This window comes from Natrix helvetica, assembly GCF_964273705.1.
Source record: "Natrix helvetica genome assembly, chromosome: 1".
NCBI lineage: Eukaryota > Metazoa > Chordata > Lepidosauria > Squamata > Natricidae > Natrix > Natrix helvetica.
The window spans coordinates 191,998,923-192,024,242 of NC_138548.1; the positions used below are offsets into that span (position 1 = coordinate 191,998,923).

At 48.1% G+C, this 25,320-nt stretch overlaps 1 protein-coding gene across 6 annotated transcripts in view; it reads left to right on the forward strand.

Annotated features, from left to right (window-relative positions):
- The window catches only part of TRPC4 (transient receptor potential cation channel subfamily C member 4), a 363,414-nt gene that overhangs the window by 314,423 nt on the left and 23,671 nt on the right, over positions 1-25,320 (forward strand). For all 6 annotated transcript variants that reach the window (XM_081936901.1, XM_081936899.1, XM_081936897.1 and 3 more), the window contains one exon: positions 2,724-2,765. In XM_081936901.1, the coding sequence (XP_081793027.1) occupies positions 2,724-2,765 (42 nt within the window). The remainder of the gene's footprint in view (positions 1-2,723; positions 2,766-25,320) is intronic.

Sequence of the window (25,320 nt, forward strand, 5' to 3'; positions counted from 1 at the left end):
AGGACCACTCCGTGGATTGGTTCTCTCCCAATGTCATGACACTCCGGCAGCGGGACACTTTGGCCTGTTCAAAACTTTGCACCTGGTTTCCCGTACGTTTTGGTGGCCTCGCCTGCGACACGACGTGCAGACGTACGTCACGTCATGTGTGCAGTGTCGACAGGCCAAATCAGCGACGGGAGTTTCTCCAGGCTTGCTACAGCCATTGCCGACCCCGGACAGACCCTGGGGAGCTGTGTCCATGGACTTCTTGACGGAACTGCCTCCGTCGTCCGGTTTCACTACGGTCCTAGTGGTGGTGGACATGCTCACCAAGATGGCGCATTTCGATGCCGGAGATTGCCGACAGCCCGCGCCACCGCCCGCATGTTCATCCAGCACGTGTTCCAGCTGCACGGCCTACCTGACCGGGTCGTCTCCGATCGTGGTACACAATTCACGGCCCAGTTCTGGAAAGGGCTGATGGCCGCTCTTGACGTTCAAGTTTGTCTGTCCTCGGCGCACCATCCCGAAACCGATGGAGGGACGGAGAAGGTGATTGGGATTCTGGAACAATATCTGCGCTGCTTCGTGAACCAGCAGCAGAACAATTGGGCGGAGTACCTCGCCGTGGCGGAGTTTGCGTTCAACAACTCGCAGCACTCCTCCACACGGACGACGCCTTTCATGGCGAACGTCGGGTACCACCCTCGTTTTTTCCCTCTCACCCCCGTGGACTCTCCGGTCCCCGCAGCGCAGGATTTCCTCTCTGAGCTTCAGGCGGTTCACCAGATGGTGCGCCGCTACTTGAATCAGGCGAAGGAGGATTACAAGCGGGTGGCGGACAGGTCTCGCCGTGCGGTGCCGGAATTGGCCGTGGGTGATCGCGTGTGGTTGTCCACGCGGCATCTTCTGTCCCACCGGCCTACGAGGAAGTTGGACCACCGGTATCTGGGGCCGTTCCCTGTGGAGGCCGTTATCAATCCGGTGGCCTATCGCCTGACCCTCCCGCGCTCGATGCGAGTACACCCGGTGTTCCATCGCTCGCTCCTGATCCCTGAGCGGTCGGATTGTCCTCTCTGACGTCCCTCTTCGCCCCTGCCGTCGTTGCCTGAGGTGCACGCACGGCCATCGCACAGAGTGACCCGGATCCGTGACTCGAGATGGCTCAAGGGTCGGTTCCAGTATTTGGTCGACTGGGCGGATGAGGACTCGGACGGGGGGACCTGGACCGATGCGACGGCTGTGCATGCTCCAGCTTTGGTGCGGGCCTATCATGGACGATTTCCCTCCCGACCGCATCCCGAGCGTCAGGCCCGGGGGAAGGGCCCTGCGGTGAGGGATAGTGTTGTGGCCCAGCCGGTGCCGCTGTCACCAGACTCCGAGAGTGATACTCCATACGAATCAGCTTCAGAGGAGATGGGCGATCCTGGACAGGATTCGGAGGCTGAGCAGGAATCCAAGAGTCTGGTCGGCCACCAGGTGGAGCCAGAGGCATGGAGCAGCGGTGAGAGCCAGAGGAGGAGGATTCCCGATGCCCTGCCTTGGAGCAGCGGAGAGGACAGTGACTCAGGACTTAGCAGGGCGTTTCTAGATGCCCGTTTCCGGCGCGCCCACAGACGCAAGGAGCGTGGGCGTAATTATAGGCAGTAAAGAGCTCTCAGGTGCTGTTTGGGAGACGCCCTTTTTAGGTTATAAAAGGGTTGACTCTGGAGAGGCTCTGCGTAGCAATCAACAAAGGACTTAAGCCAGCAACTCTAGTCTGGGATCCTGGCAAGCTGGATAGCTGCTTTTGTGTGTTTTATCTCTGTGAGTTCTGTCTTGGTGGCTTGCTGCCACAAAACCTCTTGTCTGTTGGTGTAATAAACCTTGTTCCCTTGTACTGTTCCGGAGTGTGTGTGCTGTGTGGGCAACCGAGGAAGGGGGGTCAGAACAAGTCCCCAAACTTGGAATGTGTGTGTATGCATGCGCATACACTTGGCTGCCACCAATTTGGGGAGGTGAGCTTGTGGGGCACCAAATTGTCCCAGTATTACTTGTTCCATCCTGAGTCAGCCATCCCAAGTCAGCCACACACACCCAGTCAGCTATGCCCAGTGAGCGGCATCAAGCTGGCCATGCCCACCCTTTTTGGCCATGCCAACCAGGCTCCCCTAGGTCAACCACAGCCCTGATGCAGCCCTCAATGAAATCAAGTTTGATACCCCTGCTGTAGAGGTAAATCCAATCTGGTTAGTTTCACTATTCAGAAAGTTGCTGTTAACTTCCATTTGGAAAGCAAAAGTAGTTCACAGCCAGATAAGATGTTAAAATCCAGCAGGAGGCTAGAGTAAATCAGGTTAAGTTTAAAAATAAGAACCAAATTAAAAGAAAATAACTTTGAAACATGCAGTTAAAAGCCAACATGTACTTTAAAAACTGAACAATTAAAAAATAGACCGGTAAGACTGACTGTCAGACAGACTGACTGTTCTTACCAGGAATTGCAACATCCAGGATTCCCCAGGAGCACACACGGTCATCTAAGAGTCATCTTTGGTCATTCCCTAGCTGTTTCTATTTGATCTAGGAAGCTGGCTGCCAAGAAACCTGCTTTAGCAATAAATTCAGCTTTTCGTTGGCAGGAGAAGCACCACCACACCACTGCTCAGCATGCCAACTCAATTTTCAGGAAAATGTATGGGACCTATTGATCATTATGTCTGCTCTTATGTGCCAGTTTATGACATGTTTTTCATTTTCAGAGACGTGCAGCAGATAATTTGAGAAGACACCATCAGTATCAGGTGACAATTTCTTATTTTGTTCTCTACAATCTAATTGATTAATGCCACAAAGTCACATGCATTTGCCATCATGTCACTAGTTTAGGTACTGAGAAAAATACATTTTCTGTCAAAAGAGACAATTATTTCCTTTGGATGGGCATATATTTGTACAAGGAATTTAAGACAAAACATTGGAATGGAATGGAATGAAATGGAAGTTGGAAGGGACCTTGGAGGTCTTTTAGTTCAATATCCTGCTTAGGCAGAAAACCCTATGCCATTTCAGACAAATGGTTGTCCAATCTCTTCTTAAAATCTTCCAGTGTTGGAGCATTCACAACTTCTGGAGGCAAGTTGTTCCACTGATTACATTTCTCAGGAAATGTATTCTTATTTCTAGGTTGCTTCACTCCTTGATTAGTTTCCATCCATTGATTCTTGTCCTGCCCTCAGAGGCTTTGGACAATAGCTTGACTCCCTCTTCTTTGTGGCAAACCTTGAGATATCAGAACACTGCTCTCATGCCACCCCAGTCCATATTTTAATTAAATTAGACATACCAAATTCTAGCAACCATTCTTTATACGTTTTAGGTCCAATCCCCTAATCATCTTTGTTGCTCTTCTCTGCACTCTTTCTAGAGGTTTTCTTTACATCGTGACAACCAAAACTGGATGCAGTATTCCAAGTGTGGTCTTACCAAGGCATTATAAGGTGGTATTAACACTTCACATGATCTTGATTCTATCCCTCTGTTTATGCAGCCTAGAGCTGTGTTGGTTGTGTTTTGGCAGCTGCAGCACACTGCTGGCTCATGTTTAAATGATTGTCCACTAGGATTCCAAGATTCTACTCACAGTTACTACTATTGAGTGAGGTACCACCTATACTGTACTTGTGCATTTTGTTTTTCTTGCCTAAATGTAGAATCTTACTTTTTTCATCATTGAATTTCATTTTGTTAGATAGTATCCAAAGTTCAAATCTCCCAAGAGCCTTCTGTATCTTAAGCTTATCTTCTGGAGAGTTGGCTACTCGTGCCATCTTGGTGTCATCTGCAAATTTAATGAGTTTCCCATTTATCCAGAGGTGGTATTCAGCTGCTTCACATGATAGAGGAAATTTGGCCTAGATCACCAAACCATTAGCAATCTCTGGCTGGTTCCACCCCCTGTCTGGTCACCTGATCACAGCTCACTCACCCCGCCCACTTGCCGCTCGCTCACCCTGCCCGCCTGCTTGCTCACCCTGCCCAGTCACTCCTCACTTCTATTGTGTGGGTCCTTGCGCACAGTCTCTGCTCTGCAGCTTGCCTGCCTGAAGCACTGCACCCCAACTGAGCAACCCTGATCTGCCTGCCAAGTAAGCCTATAAATTGCAGCCTAGCTATCTGCCCCTTCCCCACCACCAACTATCCCAACCTGTCTCCCTTACTCCCTTCCATGCAGCACACAGCACATGGCACACAGCCTTGCCATCATTCCCTGCCTTCCACGCGGCCTTCCCGTGACCAGGCCCACTTGTGAAGTCCTCCACTGCTCACTTCCCCATGACTGGGCAGCCCCAACATGCTTGCCTGCTTTCCCCACTGCTTTCTCCATAATCCCTGAAGCCCTGCACACTTGCCTACCTTTCCCACTGTCTTCCCTGTGGTCCCTGAGGCCCAAAGAAGGCCCATTTGGAAACTCCCCATTTCCCGCCTCCATTGGGCTGTCTGCATCGAGCTGGATCAGGATGGGGTGGAAGCAAAAACCCTACTCGGTCCATAAGTACTCACCAGCACAACAACAAATCTCCCCAGACACTGATTCCCGCAGCACTCCATGTGTGCTACATCCCAAAATCTCCCAAAAAGAGTTAGAGCTGTGGGGAGGCAAGGCACACTCATCTCTGTTTCCCTCTATGACTGAACTTGAAAAAGCCTGCCCTTACAATCACATGCCTGCAGCCAGAGCCAGATTTGGAAAATGCAGTGGAGGAGCAGTCCTCTTTAACAAGATCTAAACTGTTGGTGCTGCTCCAAGCTTGGCTCTGACTGCAGGCATGTGATTGTGAGGGGAGGATTTTTCAAGGCAGTCATAGAGGGAAACAGGGATGAGTGTGTCTTTCCTCCCCGCAGCTCTAACTCTTTAAAAATTTGGGGAGTTGCACACATCAAGCGCTGGGGGAATTGGTGCCTGGAGTGAAAGGAGAGTGCAGGCTGACTGGGTGGGGAAGGAGTACTGGACTTCCAGTGCTCGTGCGGAGAATCCAGGCTTGCAGCAGCAGCTACAGTTTGAAGCTTGTTAAGAAAGGCCACTCCTCCACCCCAGCCATGCATTTTCCAAATGTGCATCTTGCTTCTCCCAAGCCCCACCTGCCACCCACAAATTGCATCCATAAAGGGGGCGGGTGGCTAAGTGAGGGGCAGGAAGCCCTGCCATGCCCGGCAAGGGGGGGAGAAGAAACAGCAAGAATCACAGCTGCTTTTGCACCCAATTGAGGCTCACCAATCACCCCGCCCACTTCTAAGAGTCCTATCTTAACCTTAAAGTCTTAAAGCTGTCAAGTTTGAACATTCCTGGGTATTTTTCTAAAGGGTTAGTGGTGCAAGGGTCTTGTAACTTGACAGCTTTAAGACTTGCAAACTTCAATGCCAGAGTTTCTGAGCCAACATGACTGGAGGAGGAATTCTGGGAGTTGAAGTCCACAAGTCTTAAAGCTGTCAAGTTTGAACATCCCTGGGTTATTTTTCTAAAGGGTTAGGGGTGCAAGGGTCTTGTAACTTGACAGCGTTAAGACTGGCGTGCTTCAAATGCCAGAGTTTCTGAGCCAACATTTTGCTTGCTAAGCAAGAGCGTTGTTAAGTGAGTTTCACCACATTTTACAAGTTGGCCACGCCCACCCAGTCACATAACTGCCAAGCCACTCCCATCCAGTCACATGACTGCCAAACCGCTCCCAACCAGTCACATGGCTGGCAAGCCATTCCCACAAAGCAGGCCACACCTACAGAAGAGGTTCTAAAAAATTTTGAAACCCACCACTGCTTTGGGACAACGGTAAAAAAAAAAATACCGGTAGTTCAGACCTTCCAACTTCTCATGAAAAAAAAAATCTCGTGATGTTGGAAGGTTTTTTTTACCATAGTCCAAACACTACTTTTCTTGCCCTGCATGTGACAGTGAAGAATAGAGCTGGAAAGTAAGTTTGTGAAGGGATGTGGCTTCCTTGGGAGGGTTGGGCAGGGGCGAGGGACCTCTGTGTGTGTGAGAGAGGGGATGACGACAATGGAGAGATCATTGCTGCCAGCACTGGAAAAATCTTCAAGGTTGGATTGGATCTCTCTCTCTCTCTCTCTCTCTCTCTCTCTCTCTCTCTCACACACACACACACACACACACACACACACACACATTGTTCTTTCTTTGGGGTCGCAGCACAGACACCTCTCCCAGGATTGCAAGGCTGAAGGCTTCGGATGGAGTATTTTTTTTGGGGGGGGGGTCTGTGCTGCGATCCCAGGTAAAGAATGATTGGTAGGAAAAGGGAGAGGAGGCCGGCAGCTGGGAAGGTGCTCTGGAAATCTGGGCCGAGTTGCGCAGCCCTCGCTGGCTCAGTTGATCAGCGAGCAGCAATTAAGGGGCTGAACCTTCATGAGGTGACTGGGGAAGGAAAGGGCTGCCTCCTGTGCTGGCCATGCCCACCCCTTCCCTAGGGCTTATTTTTGGGGTACGGCGTATATTTAGGGCATATGAATCAAGCTTGGCCTTATTTTCGGGACATGTTGTATTTTCAGGGAAACATGGTAGATTATCTGGCTTTCAAACCAGAATGGTCTCTCAAGACTCGCCTCGGACGTCTCCGCTAGACCACTGAAAGGGACCCATTCCTTCCGGATTTGAGCGATTTTATTCTGCAGATATTTCCCAAATTCCTCTGCCCTGCCCTGTAAAGGGGCCTTCCACGGCCTCTGAAACAGAAGGGAGCGGGACACCCGAAACAGGGCAGCAGGGCGGTTCTCTGCGGATGCAATGAGAGCGGCACAATATTGACGTTTGGCCGCTCTCAATGCCACAAGGTACGTCCTTAAATGGGTTCGTACCTGTGCTCGGTCAAATTCGGAACGAGAGGATCTCCAACGACTCTCTAGGCGTCTCTTGTGGCGTTTCATCACCCTTAGCTCCTCGGTAAACCAAGGGGCCAGGGTGGATCGTTGCCGCCGGAGAGGCTGCAAAGGCGCCACTCGGTCTAAGGCCCCGGTAGTCGCATTATTCCACGCGACCACCAGGTCTTCTACCCGAGGGCGGGTCAGGGCTACAGGAGGTGGCCCAAGCTCCATCTGGAACCGATCTGGTTCCATCAGGCGCCTGGGGCGGAACCATCTGATGTCTTCCAGTTCCGCCTCCCTGCAGCGGGGGGTAACACCAGGGAAGTCAAGCCGGAGAAGTGAGTGATCTGACCATGACAGGGGAGTGATGGTTAAATCCCCTACTCCCAGATCACTCAACCACTGGCCAGAGACAAAAACAAGGTCCAGCGTGTGGCCTCCCTCGTGTGTCGGGCCCTGGATCAATTGAGTCAGGTCCATGGCTGTCATGGAAGCCATGAACTCCCGAACCCACTCGGACGCTTCTCCCACCGATGGCAGGTTAAAATCCCCCATCACTAAAAGTTTGGGGGTCTCAACCGCCACCGAAGCGATTAGCTCGAGGAGTTCAGGCAGGGCCGCTGATGTATAGCGAGGAGCCAGGTATACTATCAGCAGGCCCAACTGTCTCCCAGGGCCCCACTTCACGATAAGGGACTCACACCCGGATGTCTGCGGCACAGTGGACTCCCTCGGCTCTAAGTCCTCCCGAATAATCACTGCTACCCCACCGCCCCTTCCCTGGGCCCGAGGCTGGTGAAATGCTCGGTAACCTGGTGGGCACATTTCCACGAGGGGTAAACCTCCCTCGTGGCCCAACCAGGTCTCCATTATTCCTGCAAGGTCTGGCTCCCCCTCAAGAATTAGGTCAAAAATGAGGGGGGCCTTGTTAACAACAGACCTCGCATTGCATAACAACAGCCTCAGGCCCTGGGTCTGCAGCTCCTGACCACCTAGTACGCGGGGGTTGGTACAAGCGACCGGGTGTGACCAACAACCACGGTCTCCCAACCGACTACGAGTTCTTAATCTGTCCTCGCACCTGCCCCTCCCTACGACCGTTGGAATCAAAGAGCCCTGTATTGGAACGATATCCTCCCTCTCCTCCTCCCTTCCACTCCGTCCCCTCGCGACCACACCTAGTGACCTGGCTCTATCATCACTCCTGACCTGATCCACCCACCCCCCAACCCTGGAACCCCTATAGACCCTTAAAAAACTCTTTACTAAAAAAAACCCTTAATTTGCGCTTCCTCCACCTCTCTGGGTTAATAAACCCGTCCTCAAGGTGGGCCCTCGAGAGGGCAGGAGGCCAAACCTGCGAGAGAGGGGACTCCCGCAGCCGCAGTAAATCCGACTTCGTGTGCATAAGAATAAAATCATAGGGGCAAAATTAGTTGGTTACAGGTGCTGAAGATGTATCATAGTATCATAGTTTGTCGTAGATATTTTCCTTACCCTAGGTGGAAAGGATGAGTTAGTGGGCTAGTCGACTATCTGGGTTTCACTGGGGAGGGTCTCAAGATGGTGTAGGAGCCAGCACAGCAAGATGTTAAAAGATGTTAAAAGGCAAAGTCAAGGGACGCGATGGTAAAGGTTTAAAGCTCCAACCTAGATTTCAGGTTTGCCATTGCAGTTGTCTTTGTTCTAAAGTGCTTTACTCAGCTCCCCCCTCCACCAGCCGCTTCGTTTAAGTCTCCCATCTTCTCCTCTCCACACAATGAGGCGGTCCTCCGACTTTCCGACCAGCGCCACGGCTAGCACGGCAACACGGCAACACGGCAACACACCAACATGCTAATCACCAACCATGGTTCCGCGCATCTCTCCATCTTTCCGTCTCAACGCCTCTCGCCTCTCGCCATTCATCTCTCAGCTCAGCGCCCGACGCTCCGCTCAGCATCTGGCACACCCACCAGCCAGACGAGCGCCCACAACCAGATGAGCGCCCACTGCATACCTCCGCTCGTCTCTTGCTCGTCTCTTGCCTCGCCTCCTGCCTCTACTCCTTCTCCGCTCCATTCTCCGTTCTCCGCCCAGCGCCCAGCGAGAGGCGAATGGCGTTCGGCGTTCGGCGCTCCCATACTCAAGCCGCGCTCGGCGTGCTCGGTGTGCTCGGCGTCCTCGGCGTTCCCGGCTTCCCGCTAGCCAGCTGACCACCCGAACGCCCTGCCCGACCCATCATAGCCAGGGCAGAGCCGGGGGGTGGTCACCGACAAAGCACGACCCTCGAAATGGCATTGAGGGTCAGCAGCACCTCTCCCAGCAGGGAGACCCCTCCGCAATTCTGCGGAGCTCACGCGAAAGCCGCCATTTGCCTCAGAAGCTCCTCCATCCACCTGCTCAAACCAAATGGGATTGGCTAGGAGTCTTGTGCGTATGCCTAGCTGCTCCACGATAGACATGCTGATTAAGCATTGGGTGCAGCCAGTATCCACGCTTGCCTCAACTTCCCGTTCTACCCCCGTCTCGGGCACTATGAGCTTGGCAAAGGGATGGATGGGTGCATTTACTATATGGTCGTCTTCACTGCTTTTCTCCTCCTTCCAAGGGGGGGGGGGTTCCCCATTGGGCGGAATCCTCATTTCCTCAGGCTGGGGATCCTTCATGTTGTTGGGCTAGATGACTTTTTTCGGGTGGCTTTCGGGGCCCTCTCTTTTTCCCACTGGTGTCTTGTGTGCGCGCTTGTAGGATTGGGGCGAGAGCCAGGCACTCCGATGCTCTATACCAGCGATGGCGAACCTTTTTTGACTCGTGTGCCAGAAGTGGGGGGAGTGCAGGGGGGTCGTGTGCGGGCGTGCCGCACCCATAATGCAATGCACTACCCCCAGTGCGCATGCGCGCACAACAGGCATGACCCCCATTTTTACATGCTTTTTTCGCCTTCCCCAGGCTCCAGAAGCTTTATAGGAGCCTGGGGAGGGCGAAAAGACCCTCCCCCGCCCCCCTGGAGGCCCTCCGGAGGCTTCAGGGACCGTCTGAAGGCTTCCCTGAAGCCTTCGGAACGCTTAAAATGACCCTCCGAGCAAACCGGAAGTCACTTCCTGTTTGCTCGGAGGGTTGTTTTAAGCTTTCCGAAGGCTTCAGGGACTGTCTGTAGGCTTCCCTGATGCCTTTGGAGCATTTAAAACGACCCTCCAAGCAAACCGGAAGACACTTCCTGTTTGCTCGGAGGGTTGTTTTAAGCTTTCCGAAGGCTTCAGGGACTGTCTGTAGGCTTCCCTGATGCCTTTGGAGCATTTAAAACGACCCTCCAAGCAAACCGGAAGACACTTCCGGTTTGCTCGGAGGGTCGTTTTAAGCTCTCCGAAGGCTTCAGGGACCATCCGGAGGCTTCCCTGATGCCTTCGGAGCACTCAAAACGACCCTCCGAGCAAACCAGAAGTCACTTCTGGTTTGCTCGGAGGGTCATTTTAAGTGTTCTGAAGGCTTCAGGAACCATCCGGAGGCCTCCCAGACACCTTTGGAGCACTCAAAATGACCCTCCGAGCAAACCGGAAGTGACTGGAATCCACTCTGTGTTTATCTGCCTCATAGGTTTGTGCCGCTTTAGCCACTGCTTTTTTGAAATTTTTCCAGGTTGCTTTCAGCATCGACATCCAATCAGTCAAGCTGACTGAGGAGGCGGGATCCCTTGGATACTCAGGCATTGAGACAAAGTCCATGCCACCTACTACTTTAAATGGCGTGAGTCCTGTGCTACTGTGAACAGCATTATTGTACGCGACCTCAGCAAAAGATAAAAGGTCTGCCCAATTGGACTACTGATACTTCACATAGCAACTCAGGTACTGCTCTACCATGGCATTCAGTCTCTCTGCTGCCCCATTGGTGCTCGGATGAAAGGCTGAACTAAGTCCCTGGGATGATCCAATGGACCACAGGAACTCCATCCAGAACGTAGCCTTGAATTGGACCCCTCTGTCTGAGATAATTCTTCGAGGTACTCCATGCAGATAGATATGCTTCATGAACAGTTTAGCCAGCTTGTGAGCTGAGGGTAGTCCACAGCAGGGTATGAAGTGTGCCTGTTTGGAGAACAGGTCTATTACAGTCCAAATCATCGTGTTTCCCACACTTTTCAGCAACTCTACTATAAAGTCCATTGCGATCTCCTCCCACAGCCTCGTTGGCTCTGCTACTGTTTGCAGCAGTCCGGGGGGTGGGGTTCCCAGTCATCTCTTCATTGTGGCACAGATGGTGCAACTTTTCACATAACTATCCACATCTTTCTTCATGCCAGGCCACCAGAATTGCGTCCGGGCTAAGTGTAAAGTCTTTAGGAAACCAAAGTGGCCTGCCGGTTTGGTGTCGTTGCTCCTCTGGAGAATTAAGGTACGTAGGGATTCGGGGACATAGAGTTTCGTCCCCTTCCATACAAGTCATCTCTTTTTGTCAAGATGTGTTGGTTGTTTTGAAACCAGGTGTCTGCTAGCAGTTCGGTTTTGAGCCTTGTTGTTAGGTTGCTTGCGGGTTACTCTTGCCAGTCACGGCGTTGCCACTTGGCAGTCACTTGGGCAGCAGTTTGAGTAAACGAAATGAGTACTCCTGCTCCTGTTCCCATTTGTACTGAGGCGTGCGGGAGAGGGCATTGGCTAGAAAGTTCCTCCCCCCTGGAAGGTGCTTTAAAACAAAATCAAAATGGTTGAAATATTGAGCCCATCGGACTTGTTTGGGTGATAGTTTTCGTGGGGTCCTAAGCGTCTCCAGATTTTTGTGGTCGGTCCAGACTTTGAACAGTTTATGGCCCCCTTCCAACAGGTGTCTCCAGGTTAGTAGTGCCCATCTCACAATGAAAGCCTCCTTTTCCCTTACGGGCCATCATCTCTCTGTAGGCACAGGGTTGTAAGTTTCCTTGGCTGTTTCTTTGGAGTAGCACTGCTCCCACTGCCATGTCACTGGCATCTGCCTGGATCACGAAGGGTTCCTCGGGGTCAGGATGCTTCAGCACCAGCTCCTTTGCAAACATTTCTTTTAGTGTTTTGAACGCCTCTTGGCAGGTTAGGTCCCCCTGTAGGGGTGTCCCAGATGAGGTTTCGTTCCTGGGCTCCCTGTCTTCAGGAGGTCTGTCAGAGATTTGGCAATCTTCGCAAAGGAGAGGATGAATTGCTTGTAGAAGTTCGCGAATCCTAGGAAGCTTTGTAGCTGTCTGCGGGTGCGAGGGGGATGCCAGCTTAGGACAGTTTGTACTTTGTCTGGGTCCACCTCTATTCCCTCATTTGACACTCAATAACCCAGGTAGTCTAACCGTGCATGGTGGAATTCGCATTTTGATACCTTGACGTACAGGTTGACTGCCAGAAGTTTTACCAGTACTTGACGGATCAGCGGTATGTGATCGTCCATGGTCTCAGTGTAGATGAGGTTGTCATGCAGGTGGACAAGGACCCCCTTGTAGAGGTGCTCATGCAGCACCTCGTTTATTAACTGCATGAATACCGCTGGGGCCCCCTACAGTCCGAAAGGCATCACTTTGAATTGAAAGCTCCCTAGGGAGCAGTTGAACACTGTTTTCCACTCATCTCCCTCTCTGATACATACTCGGTAGTATGTTTCTCTGAGGTCTAGTTTGGTGAAGATTTTTCCCTTAGCCAGATGAGATAGCATGTCCTTCATGAGGGGGAGGGGGTATAGGTTCTGTACGCACACCCCATTTATCCCTTGAAAGTCCACACACAATCTCATAGTTTCATCTTTTTTCTCTTTGAAAAGGACTGGTCCCACAACCTGTGGCTTGGCTGGCTCAATGGACCCCCTTGCTAGGTTTTTGTCTATGTATTTACACATCTCTTGCATTTCCCAGGGCATCATGGCATACAGTTTGGGCTTGGGTAGTTTTGCCCCAGGGATGATTTTGATGTCAGGCCTGTAATTCTGTTCCTTTTAGGATCTTTGGCCTGCCACACTTTTAAAAAAATTCTCATGCTGTTTAATTGGTATAGTAGTTGGGAGGGGGGAATAGAAAGGAGTAGGATTGTGGAATGTATTGTTATGGATTTTCTTAGAAGCTCAAGGTCGTCTTTTGTCTCCGTACCTCGACACCTGACCGGAAGGAGAGGGGTGTACATGCCAGCGTGGAAGATGAAGATTGGACCATGTGATGAATTATGGGGTGTGGGGATAGATGATGAACTTTCAAATGGGTGAACCCACAGGATGTACATCAGAGTTGAAATTTCACAGCACAATGCCAAAATGTCTGTCTTATTAAATTGGAGTTTTAAGGATAAGTTTGACTTGGACAATGATTTAATTCTGCAAGATATTTGGAACGCTGACATTTGATGGTACAGTCTGTCTCACAGTGAGGAGGCAGAACATCGCACTCAGCCTCGCTGAATACTTCTGCGAGGTCCTGATATTCCATCGGAATCAGTTCGGTCTCTGGGGTTTTGTCAGATGTGGTTGCCAGTTGTTCTTGTGGGCTCTTTTGGCAGGGTTCCTGTGCGGGTGGTGTTTCTGCTAGCTGGTGTGAGAAGGGTTGGGGGCCCCTTGATATCCTAAGCCTGCGGGTACCCCCTTGCCAACAGATGGTTGGTCCCTACTTGTCTAGCCAGGAGAGTCCCAGTATGACTGCATCTGTCATTTTGGGGGTTATTATGAATCGAACTACTTCCCAGTGATCTGCTAGTTCTAGCCTCACTGGTTCAGTCAGGTGGGTGGCATAGGCTCCTCCCATTAGGGACCCGTCAACCTGCTTGAACCGGATCGGATGGCCCAGTCTTTTTGCTCTGATCCCCAGTTTCAGGACTGTGGTTAGGTTGATCAAGCACCTCGTGCAGCCTGAGTCTATTAGAGCTTGAAAATCCCCCTGGTTTCCTGTTTTTGAGGCTGTGAGGCATATTGGAAAAAGGAAAGGGTGAATTGGTTCACTCACCATTGTGTCATTTTCTCCCTCGTCCTCATTGTCATATGATTCGGCGACTGGTTGTCATTGCCTGGGGTTCCACCACTTTCGCCTGAGGGCGAAGAGGCCTCTGCAGGCTGGAGGGCTCCCCCAGATGTGTTGGTGGTCCGTTTGGGGCCTCGTTCTTGTCGTGCCCTGGGCTGCGGGTCTGGCCTTGGTTTTGGGGCCGGGGTTGGGCATGCAGCCGCCATGTGGCCCATCCCCCCGCATCTGTAGCATTTCAGTGGACTTTGAGGGAGGGCTGGTCTCAGGGCCTGCTGTGGTGCTATGGTTCCCCGTCGGCTGAGTGGTTTCAGGTCAGGTTGACCTCTCTCTTTTGTGTCTGGTTGCTTTCTTGTCTTTGGTGCACAGCCCATTGTCAACTTTTTTTTTTAAACAAAGTTTTATTGGTTTTTTTATATTTTACAAAGGGAAAAGGTAAGGGAAAGGTTACAAATGTTGGCAGCTGCGAAATGCGGTAGGTGCACCCCCCCTCCAAACTCATAGTATACATTTGCATAAGATTCAATATTAAGTAATAACATATAGTCAGTGTGGTAAATTCAATTGGTAATTTCGATCAGTTTATATCAGGTGACTTTTCTTACTCATTTGTGTGATCTGAGCTTTCTTGATGTCGCCCCATCTCCCCCCGCTGGCAGAGCTCCGGCCCCTCCCGTGTCTTGTATGTCGGTTGAGGAATCTTCTGGTTTTTCTAGGAGTAGTTTGTTTTTCTCCATAAAGGCCTGCGCCTCTATGGGTGTATTAATTCTAACTCTTGTCTCCTCCCGGAATATTGACATACCTTCAGGCATCAACCATCTAAACCACACCCCCTTCTGGTATAATTTATTCGCCAATTGCGAATAATGTTTTCTTTTTTCCCTCACTTTCTTGGGGATCTGTTTCAGGATGGTTATCTCCTTATCTTTGTATGTCAAGGCTTGCCCCCTTTGTGCATTCAGAATTTCATCTCTTGTACTTTTCCTAAGAAATTTAATGTGTACCTCCCTGGGAACATTGTGTGTTCTAGCGTAAGCTGAGTTCACTCTATAAGCCAGGTCTATTTCCCACCCCATCTGTTGTTTTTCCTTCTGGATATACTCAGCCAAAATGTTTGTCATGATGTCCCTTATATTTTCATCATCTGTCTCCATCACGTTTTGGAATCTAAGATAAAAAGACATTCTCTCAAACTCTATTTTCATTTGTTGGGTGTCAAGTTCTTTGTTTCCCTTCTGCACACCCACTATCCCCCCCCCTCATCTCAGCCGCCCCATCCTCCAAAAGATCCAGTCTCTGTGAGTTCTTATTAATTTTATCCTGGTTCTCTTTAATTTCTTCTTTCATCTCCTTCAATTGTCTCTTTATTTCCTCTTGTCCCTGTAGAATTTGCTGAAACATTTGATGAAACTCCAGGTCCGTAGATTTAGGTTGCTTTAAGGCTGTTAACGTTGATTGTGTACTAGGACTGGAGGTTGCAGATGTCGGGGGCAGCAAAGCCTGACTTTCCAGGAGGTGGTCTTTTAGATGCCATTGTTTATAAAGTAAAGAGTCCAGTCAATATAGAGAAGGATCAATCAGAAGGGTAGAACAGCCAGGAGAGTCCAGGAGACAGAGGGTCCAGGCAGAGGGGAATTTTCTAATCACCCTGGCAGAAGAGCAAAAGTTTTTCACTCCAGGGAGTTCAAAAACAAACAATCAACAAGAGAGTTATCCGAGTAGCACGGAGACAAAGACTGGAAGCCTGAAGTTTGAAAGGTGGAGTCAAGTTTCACATTTCATAGAGACAACGGAAGTGTGCCATCTTGCCCTGCCAGCTTCGGGTTTTGAGGCAACAAATAAAGTTTTCAAAGTTCAAAATTCCCAAAGCTTCCAGATCTCATTATATTATAAGTTTAAGTCCGAAAATCCACTTAGTAAGGGTGTGGCATCTTTGGTTTGGCTCTCCCCCTCCTCCTTCCCTTGGGGCTGAGAGCACACTTGTTTCCAGCCGCTTGTCCGAGCGGGGGGGAAATCCCCCTCCCCTCCAGCCGCGCCTCTCCAAGTCAAGCCGAGAAATAAAGTTTGCACAACTGACAAATTTTAAAGTTAGTAATGGTAATGGAGGAAGTCTACACCTCACCGCACCGCCACTGCATCCTTCAGCTTTCTTTATCTCTGCACAGCCTCACAGCGAAGACGCCGGAGCGTCTCCCCTTCGTGCTCCTCGGTGCCTGGAGCGAAGCGGGGGGCCCCCACCGGCCGCCGCCGATCCAGGAGTCCCCCCGCTGTGCCGCTCCTCCGGCAGAACGCCTCTGCAGGGCATCCTGTGCCCCCCAAGGAGTGGGGAGTCCACCGGGGATGCGCGGGGCGAGCAGTCCCTGCCCATCGCCGTCAGCCGCCGGAACCGGAAGTCCCCATTGTCAACTTTTGTTGCTACTCGGAACCACTCAGAGAGTCAATTTGGGATATTGCAGTATGCGGTTACCTGGGTAATTTGCTTGTCCAGGCTTGTTCTGAAAAAATGCACCAGCAGCCGCTCTGGTAAAGTGGGTAGCCTTTCTATGACCCTCCTAAATTCACAGATGTGCTCTTTGATGGGGTGGCCCCTCTGTTTTAGGTTGCTGAGTTCCTCTTCTGCATATGAGTCCTCCTCCACCTCCTCAAATCTGGCCTCTAACAGTTGCAGGAAGTCATCTATGTCTTGCATTTGGGGGGGGGCTCTCCTCTGGTGGAGGGCGGCTAACCATTCCCTTGCTTCTCCCTCTAGCCCCTCTTGAGATGGTATTCACCATGGCCCTGTAGAGATTCCCATAGAGTTCTAGGTGGATGTCAGCTGAATCAAGGATTAGAGCTAGCTGGTCTGAGTCCCCGTCAAACTTTCCCCTGAATTGGGGTGGGTCATTCAGCCCTACTCCTCCAACCTCCTGTCGGCCTGATATGGCTGGCTGTTGTGGCCCAGCAGGATCTGGTTCAGCTGCTGATGGACTCGGATAGCGAGGGATAATTTCAGTCTGCCCTGGATGATGTGGAAGACCCTGTGCAGGTTGCAAATTCAAAGCAGGGACCAGAGGGGCTGGTTGGCCACCAGGAGGCGCCTGAGGCATGGAGCAGTGGGGAGGATCAAAGGCAGTCAGTCCCTGATGCTAGAGTGAGAAGGGCTGTAGAAACGATGTTTCAGCATTGGTTCCTTTGCAATGTTCTTTTAGTGTCTTGAGTGCCTTTTGGCAGGTTACGTCCCACTGTAGGGATTGTCCCAGGCGGGGCTTCATCCCTGGGCCCCCTGTCTTTAGGAGGTCTATCATGGGTTTGTCAATCTTAAAAAAGGAGGGGATGAATTGCCTGTAAAAGTTTATGAATCCTAGGAAGCTTTGTAGCTGCCTGCAGGTGCAAGGGGTCTGCCAGCCTAGGACAGTTTGTACTTTAGCTGGGTCCATCTCTATACCCTCATTTGACACTCGGTAATCCACATAGTCTAGCCGTGCATAGTAAAATTCACAGTTTGACATACAGGTTTGTCACCAGAAGCTTTTCCAGTACTTGCCATACTAGGGGTATGTGGTCCTCCATGGTCTCAGTGTAGATGAGGACCCCCTTATAAAGGTGCTCATGCAGCACCTTGTTTATTAACTGCATGAACACTGCTAGGGCCCCCTGCAGTCCGGAAGGCATTACTTTGTATTGGGAGCTCCCTAGGGGCAGTTGAATGCTGTTTTCCATTCATCTCCCTCCCTGATGTTGACTCAGTAGTAAGCTTCTCTGAGGTCTAATTTAGTAAAGACCTTTCCCTTGGCTAGGTGAGATAGCATGCACTTCATGAGCGGGAGGGGGTATAGGTTGTGTACACAAACACATGTTATAGCCCTAAAATGCACATATAATCTCATACTTACATCTTTTTTTCTTTAAATAGGACTGGGGTTGCGACCCATGGCTTGGCTGACTTGATGAACCCTCTTGCTAGGTTTTTGTCTATGTATTTGCACATTTCTTGCATTTCCCGTGGCTTCATGGCGTACAGTTTGGGTTTGGGTAGTTTTGCCCTGGGGATTATTTCGAAGGCGCAGTCTGTTTTATGAGGGGGTGGGGGTGTAAGGACGTCCAGATGGTCAGGCCCCACTTGTCTTGCCAAGAGAGCCCCAGTATGACTGTGTCTGTCATTTTGGGGGCTATTACAAATTGAATTGCTTCCCAGTGATCTGCTAGCTCTAGCCCCACTGGTTCGGTCACGTGGGTAGTGAAGGCTTCCCCCAATAGGGACTCATTGACCTGTTCAAACCTGATCGTGTAGGCCAGTCTCTTTGCTCTAATCCCCAGTTTCAGGACCATGGTTAAGTTAATCAAACATCTAGTGCAGCCTGCATGTATTACGGCTTGAAAAGAACCCTGGGTCCCTGTTTTGGGGACTGTGAGGCATATTGGGAGGACAAAGGGGTGGATCAGTTCACTTACCATTGGGTCATTTTCACTTTAATCCTCACTGTCATAGGTATCTGGCAATTGGTTGTTGTTGGCTAGAGTACCCCCCCCCTTCATCTGGGTAGGGAGGGACCTCTACAGCCGGAAGGGCTTTTCGGGATATGTTGGCAGCATGCCTGAGACCTTGTTGCAATTGTGCCCTGGATGGTGGCTCTGGTTTGGGTTTCGGAGCTGGGGTCATGCATGCTAATGCAATGTGGCCTATTCCTCTGCATCTGTAGCATTTCAACTGGCTTCGTGGGAAGGTTGGTCTTGGGGCTGGCTGTGTTGCTGCAGCCTCCTGTCAGCTGGATGGTCTCTGGTCTGTTTGTCCTCTCTCCTTGGTGTCCAGTTGCTTCCACATGTCGTTGGCATGCAATCCACTGTCAACTTTTATGGCTACTCAGACCCACTCAGTGTCAGGGTTCCAAGTAACATCCCCAAGCAAGACTCCGAGGGAAGCAGCTCCTCAAAGATCCATTTTATTAGATATGTCTTATTGGCACAACTATAACAATAAATCTGCTTGATGAACATTTTAGCCAGCTTTTTGGCTGAGAGTAACCCCGAGCAAGCAGTGAAGTGGACTTGTTTAAAAAACAAGTCAATCACTGTCTAAATGACTGTATTTCCCCCAGTCTCTGGGAGAGTGACTAAAAAGTCCACGATGAACTCCTCCCAGGGTCAGCTGGGATTAGCCATTTGTTGGAGGAGTCCCTGGTCTCATCTTCATAGCGGTGCAGATGGCACAGCTCTTTACATAGTCCTCCACATCAGTTTCCATCTTTGGCCATCAGAACTGCCTTCGGGCCAGGTGAAGGGTTTTTATGAAACCAAGATGGCCAGCCAGTCATGAATTGTGGCTGCACTATAAGACTTGCAGCCTCAAATTGTTGGGGACATACAGTTTGGACCCCTTCCAAGATAGCTCCTCTCTCATGGATACAATGTCTTTGTTTTCATTAAACCATTGGTTGGCTGGGAGCTCAACCTTTAGCACTGCTGTTAGTTTTTCCGCATGGGATCGGTTTGGTGTTTGACTTGTCCTCTGGTGGTGACTTGTGCTGCTTGTTGTGAGGCAGGGATGATGGCATGGACAACTTCCTCCCTCCCTCGAATTGCAGTTTTCTTGATAGGGTGTAAGCTAGCAGATTCCCGCCCCCGCCCCCCGAATGTACTTTAGCTCAACGTTAGATCACCAGACATACTGTGCCCAAGGGACTTGCTTTGGGGAGAGTTTTCAAGGGGTCTTTAGGGCTTTGAGGTTTTTGTCATCAGTCCAGACCTCGAAAGGCACTTTGCTCCCTTCCAGGAAGTGTCTCCAGGAGAGGAGAGCCCAGTGGACTGCATAGGCCTTCTTCTCCCAGATTGCCTACTTCCTCTCAGTGTCAGTGAGTTTCTTAGACACATACGCGCAAGGCAAGAGCTGACCCTGTCTATCCTTCTGTAGGAACACCAATGCCACCACCACGTTGCTAGCATCGGCTTGGACGATGAATTATCTTTCAGGGTCAGGGTGTTGGAGAATCGGCCACTCAGCAAAAAGCCACTTTAGTTTTTCAAATGCCCTTTGGCAATCCACTATCCAGGCCAGCGGTTGCATCAGGCGTGGTTTTGTGGGAGAGCCCCCTGTCTTTAATAGTTTGGGGCAGGGCTACTTCTTTTTTTTCCATGTTTTATTTGTTTTATTTATATAACATCCAATTTTCATCAAACAGTGTATTCTGGGTAGAATTATGCTTAAATAATAATATTATACATCTTTGTTGTTGTAATTCCTTGTCATCATATTAATTATATAATAACATAATAATATGATAACATTAATATGTAACATTTGATATCATCTTCTTTAACAACTCTCCTCTCTGTCATTTCCTCCAATTATAGCTTTCTGACCTATTATCTAACCATTGATAGAATATGTCAGATATCAAAAAGTATTCTGGCAGGCTAATATTTTCTCAATCACATTCCCCTCAGACGGGATCTCATCATTTTAAATTGTTGCGCAAATACAATTCTAGATGTAATTAAAATATGCAAGATCAAGTATGCAGTCTTTTTTCCTATGTTTCTGGAGGATGCCCAACAAAAATATCTCTGGTTTCAGTTCTACATTTTGTTTTATCATTTTTTCCAGCCATGTATCAGAGGTGGTATTCAGCAGGTTCTTACCAGTTCTGGAGAGCCAGTAGTGGAAACTTTGAGTAGTTCGGAGAACTGGCAAATACCACCTCTGATTGGCCCCGCCCCCGACTATTCTCTGCCACCTGAGTCCCAGCTTATCAAGAGGAAATGGGGATATTTTCAGTAACTTTCTCCTGGAGTGGGGAAGGAATGGAGATTTTACAGTATCCTTCCCCTGCCCTGCCCACCAAGCCACACACACCAAGCCACACCATGCCCACCAAGCCACGCCCACAGAACTGGTAGTAAAAAAATGAATCTCACCACTGCCATGTATGTATTTTCGTCCAATATTTTCTTGCTTTGGGGCATGTCCATCCTATATAATATGAACCAGATGCTAGATTACACTTCCAACATTTAGCCTGTCTGTATACATTTTTGTCAATCTTGCTGATGCAAACATTTAGTATTTATATTAAATATTAATATTTCTATCCCACAGTTTCTGCCATTTATCTAAATCTATTGCATATCCAAGATTTTTAGCCCAGGCAATCATTTTCTCCTTTACCTACTCACTTTCAAGTTTAATTCTTAATAAATAACAATATAGTTTCTTTATCAGTTTATCGTCTGTTCCAATCAATATCTGAACTAGTTCTGTTAACTCTTTGTTAAAACCATACATTTTTGCATCTTTCTAATAACAAGATTGTATCTGCATATGAGATCACCATGCTATATCTATCCCATGACTACTAAGTTCCTGTTTTGTCTTCAACTCTCCTTTTTCATTCAATATATCCTTGTATCTTACAATTTTTTCCATATTAATAACATTAGGATGTACCAATGCCTCCATGGTTGAAAGCCAAATCAGTATTTTCAAGTAGTGTTGTTCTTTTATCTTAGTCCAGACCAGGGACGTGCGGTCAGGGGAGGCAGGGGAGGCAGAGCCTCACCTCTCATCATGAAAAAATAATATATAATAATAATATCCACAAGGGAGTTTCATATATATAAGAGGAAGAGGAGGGAGGAGGAGGAGCGCGCGCAGGGCAGTGCCAGCTGGGAAACCGGTGGAGGCAGGAGGGTTCTCGGAAGCGCCAATAACCTTCCTGCCTCCGTTGTACTTTGCACGCTCCTCGCGACTGCAATAGACGTCCAGAAGTGGCAGGGGCTTGATGACATTGCCGCAGCTGCCATGCGCAGATGGACGGAAGAAGCCAGAGTGGCACCGAGGCAATCCGGCAGACAAGTGACCGAGGATCAGGCTGCCTGATTCTCCATCGCTCGCTCGCTCTTTCATCCGCCCGGACCCCTCGGCGCCACTCTGGTTACTTCCATCCGGCCGCGCCCAGCAGCGATGTTGGCGACGTCATCAAGACAAAGTGGCTTGGAGGCGAAGTGCTTTTCAGTGCTTCTCTGTGCGTCTGGCATTTAGGTAGATAGCCGGATGTCCTAAACGCCAGACGCACAGAAAAGCAGCTGCTGTTGGGGATCGCGGAGCGCGAGCCGGCGGAGCGTGCTCAGGAAGGCGGGGAATGGGATCACGATCCCACTCCCCGCCTTCCTGAGCGCGCTCCGCCGGCTCGCACTCCACGATCCTTTTCTGTGCGTCTGGCGTTTAGGTAGATAGCCGGATGTCCTAAACGCCAGACGCACAGAAAAGCACTGAAAAGCTGGAGGCTGAGGCAGCCTCAGCCTCCAGCACACGTGGTCCCATTCCCCGCCTTCCTGATGACATCACCAGCCTCACCAGCCATAAACCTCATCGCACGTCACTGGTCCAGACTAATAGTAATGCATTCCTTACATGTCTCTGAAAGTAACTATATATCTTATTTTCCCCATACCATAAGAAGGCATGCCAACCTAGTTGAAGATCATGCCCTTCTAATGTTAATAGTCTTACCTGTCTCAAACTAATCCATTATTTCACCCATGTGAATACCAAGGACTGGCAGTATAATTCCCAATCTGGTAATCCCAAAAACCCTATTTTCTTTGATTCCTGCAGCATTTTCAAACCTATTCTGGCTTTTATATCTATATATATCTATATCTATATCTATATCTATATCGATATAGATATAGATATAGATATAGATATAGATATAGATATAGATATAGATATAGATATAGATATAGATATAGATATAGATAGATAGATAGATAGATAGATAGATAGATAGATAGATAGATAGATATAGATATAGATGATATAGATATCTATATAGATATAGATATAGATATAGATGATATAGATATAGATATTGATATTGATATAGATATTGATATTATTTTATTTAATTCCTCAAAGTACTTTTTTTCTCCAGTTTTATTGGTATTGTTTGAAATAAGTATAGTAATCTCGGCAAGATATTCATTTTTATGGTAGCTATTCTTCCTGATAGTGACAATTGTAAATCTTTCCATTGCTCCAAATCAGAGGTGGGTTGCTACCGGTTTGCACCGGTTCGTGTGAACCAGTAATGGAAATTGCGATAGGGTCATTGAACCAGTAGAGATGGCAGGTTGCCCAGGCCTCAAACTGGTTCCCCAGTCGCCCACACTGTTGCCGGCATGTTTTTTAGTTCTTTTTTAATGTTCTGCACATGCTGGCAGCAACCCACCCCTGCTCCAAATCTAATTTAATTTGCCTCACCAGTTTCATGTAGTTGTCTTCTTTCACTGTTGCACATTTTGCTGTTAATTGTATTCCTAAGTACTTCACTTTTTAAACTATCTGTATATTAATTCTTTCCATGAGCACTCTTTTTTGTGGATCTGTGAGATTTTTGACTAAAATCTTTGCATTATCCCTATTTATTTTCAATCCTGCTATTTCCCCATATTCTTCTATTTTTTAAATTAGTTTTGGTCCAGTATCAATAGGAACTTCTTGTATGAAGACCAAGTCATCTACGAATGCCTGTAGTTTAAATCTCTCTTTTTTATTTCCATTCCTTTTATTTCTTCATCTTGTTGAATTTTCGTGGTTAACACTTCCAAAGTCAATATGAATAGCAGTGGAGACAATGGTCATCCCTGTCTAGTGCCGTTTTTAATTTCAAAATTCTCTGTCACGTCTCCATTATTACCTTAGCTAGTTGTTTACAATATATTGCTTTAATCATGTTAATAAATCTCTCCCCAAATTCCACATATAATAGCGCAATTAACACTATCATGAATTGCCAGTTTACATTGTCGAATGCTTTCTGTGCATTAAGGAACATCAACGCCATTTGTTCCCCCAGATGCATCTCATAATACTCCAATGTATTTAAAATCATTCTTGTATTTTTAATCTGTCTTTTTGGGAAAAATCCATTCTGATCTGAATGTATAAATTCATTCAGATATCTTTTTAACCTTTCTGCTATTATTGAGGTATATATTTATAGTCTGTGTTCAGTAACAGTATTGGCCTGTAGTTTTTTATCTGTGTTAAAACTAAGTCATCTTTCAGTATAATGGTAATATTTGCTTCTTTCCATGAGTTTGGTATTTTTGCTTCTAGTAATCTTCATTATAGACTTCCACCATCACTGGACTAAATACTCCTTCTAATTGTTTGTAGAATTCTGCTGGCAACCCGTCAGGTCCTGGTGTTTTATTACTTTTTTGTCTCTTAATAGCTTCTGTCATCTCCATCATAGTTATCCATTCATTTAACATGTCTTTAACTGTATCTGGTACCTTGGGAAGGTCAGATTGTTCCAAGTATTGTTGTACTTTATTTTCCAGGACTTCCTCTTTATCATACAATTTCTTACAGTATTCTTTTATAATAGCTTTTTTCTCTGGCACACCCACTGTAGATATAGCCAATGCTATGTATTTCACTTTATTAAATAAAGCTGTCTCAGAGTCACAAGTGCTATCTAGCGTGACTCCACGTCGAGAATGGTTTGTGTGAATTTGCTGTTTGGAAAGCAAAACAGGAATCAACCGGCTGAAACAACACTGTGCTTCACTAATATTAGCAGGAATGTAATTAAAAGTTTCTTGACTGTCAGAGGAAGTTCCACCCTGAATTAATGAGGCGTGGACCGTTGGCTCTCCTAGCAGCGTATTTCCGAATAAGCAGAAATAAAACCCGGAGCATATTCTAATAAAAAAACACTTTAATATAAAATAAATAAAACACAAATCTTGCTAACTTAATTAACTACATTTTTGGCAGAGTTATGTTGCCCACCCTCTTGGCAGGCAAACAGAAGATCAAAAGGAAAGGAAAGAATGTGTGACGTATTATGTGTGACATGTGCAGTAAGTCATTGTCAGATAAGAAACAGTTCAGCCTACTGTATAACTCAGAATATAAGCACAAGTTGGCAAACCAATTAACGCAGTGACACCCCTTCTTTTGCCACTTGGGCTGATGTCATCAAATCATCAAAAAGGCACATCTTCTTTCGCAGATACTCGTGTTGAGATGCTGGAAGCAGTTTGTTGAGCATATCAGCAATTTGATCATGTGTAGATACATATTGCAATTTAACAAAACCTTGTTTAACGAATTGCTTTGTGTTTTGATAACGAATGTCAACGTGTCTGGATCTAGAACATGTAAAATGTGACTCAGAAATATAAACCACCGATTCATTGTCTTCCATCACGGTGATTGGTCGAACATGACGTGTCCTGATAACTGTGATCAAAGCATCAAACCATGTTAGAGAATTACATGCATCGGAAACACAAGCATATTCAGCTTCAGTAGATGAACATGAAACAAAACTCTGTTTTCTCACTTGCCAGTAAACAGGACATCCATTCAGGAACATCATGTAACCTGAAGTACTTTTGCGTGATTTCCTATCACTTGCCCAATCAGAATCTGCATAACAACATAATTCTGCATAATCAGTATGTGTTGGTTCTAGCAATAACTTCATGTGTTTAGTGTGTTTCAGGTATTTCAATAACTTCTTAACGCATGTCCAATGAAATTGTGTTGCCTTACCTACGTGTCG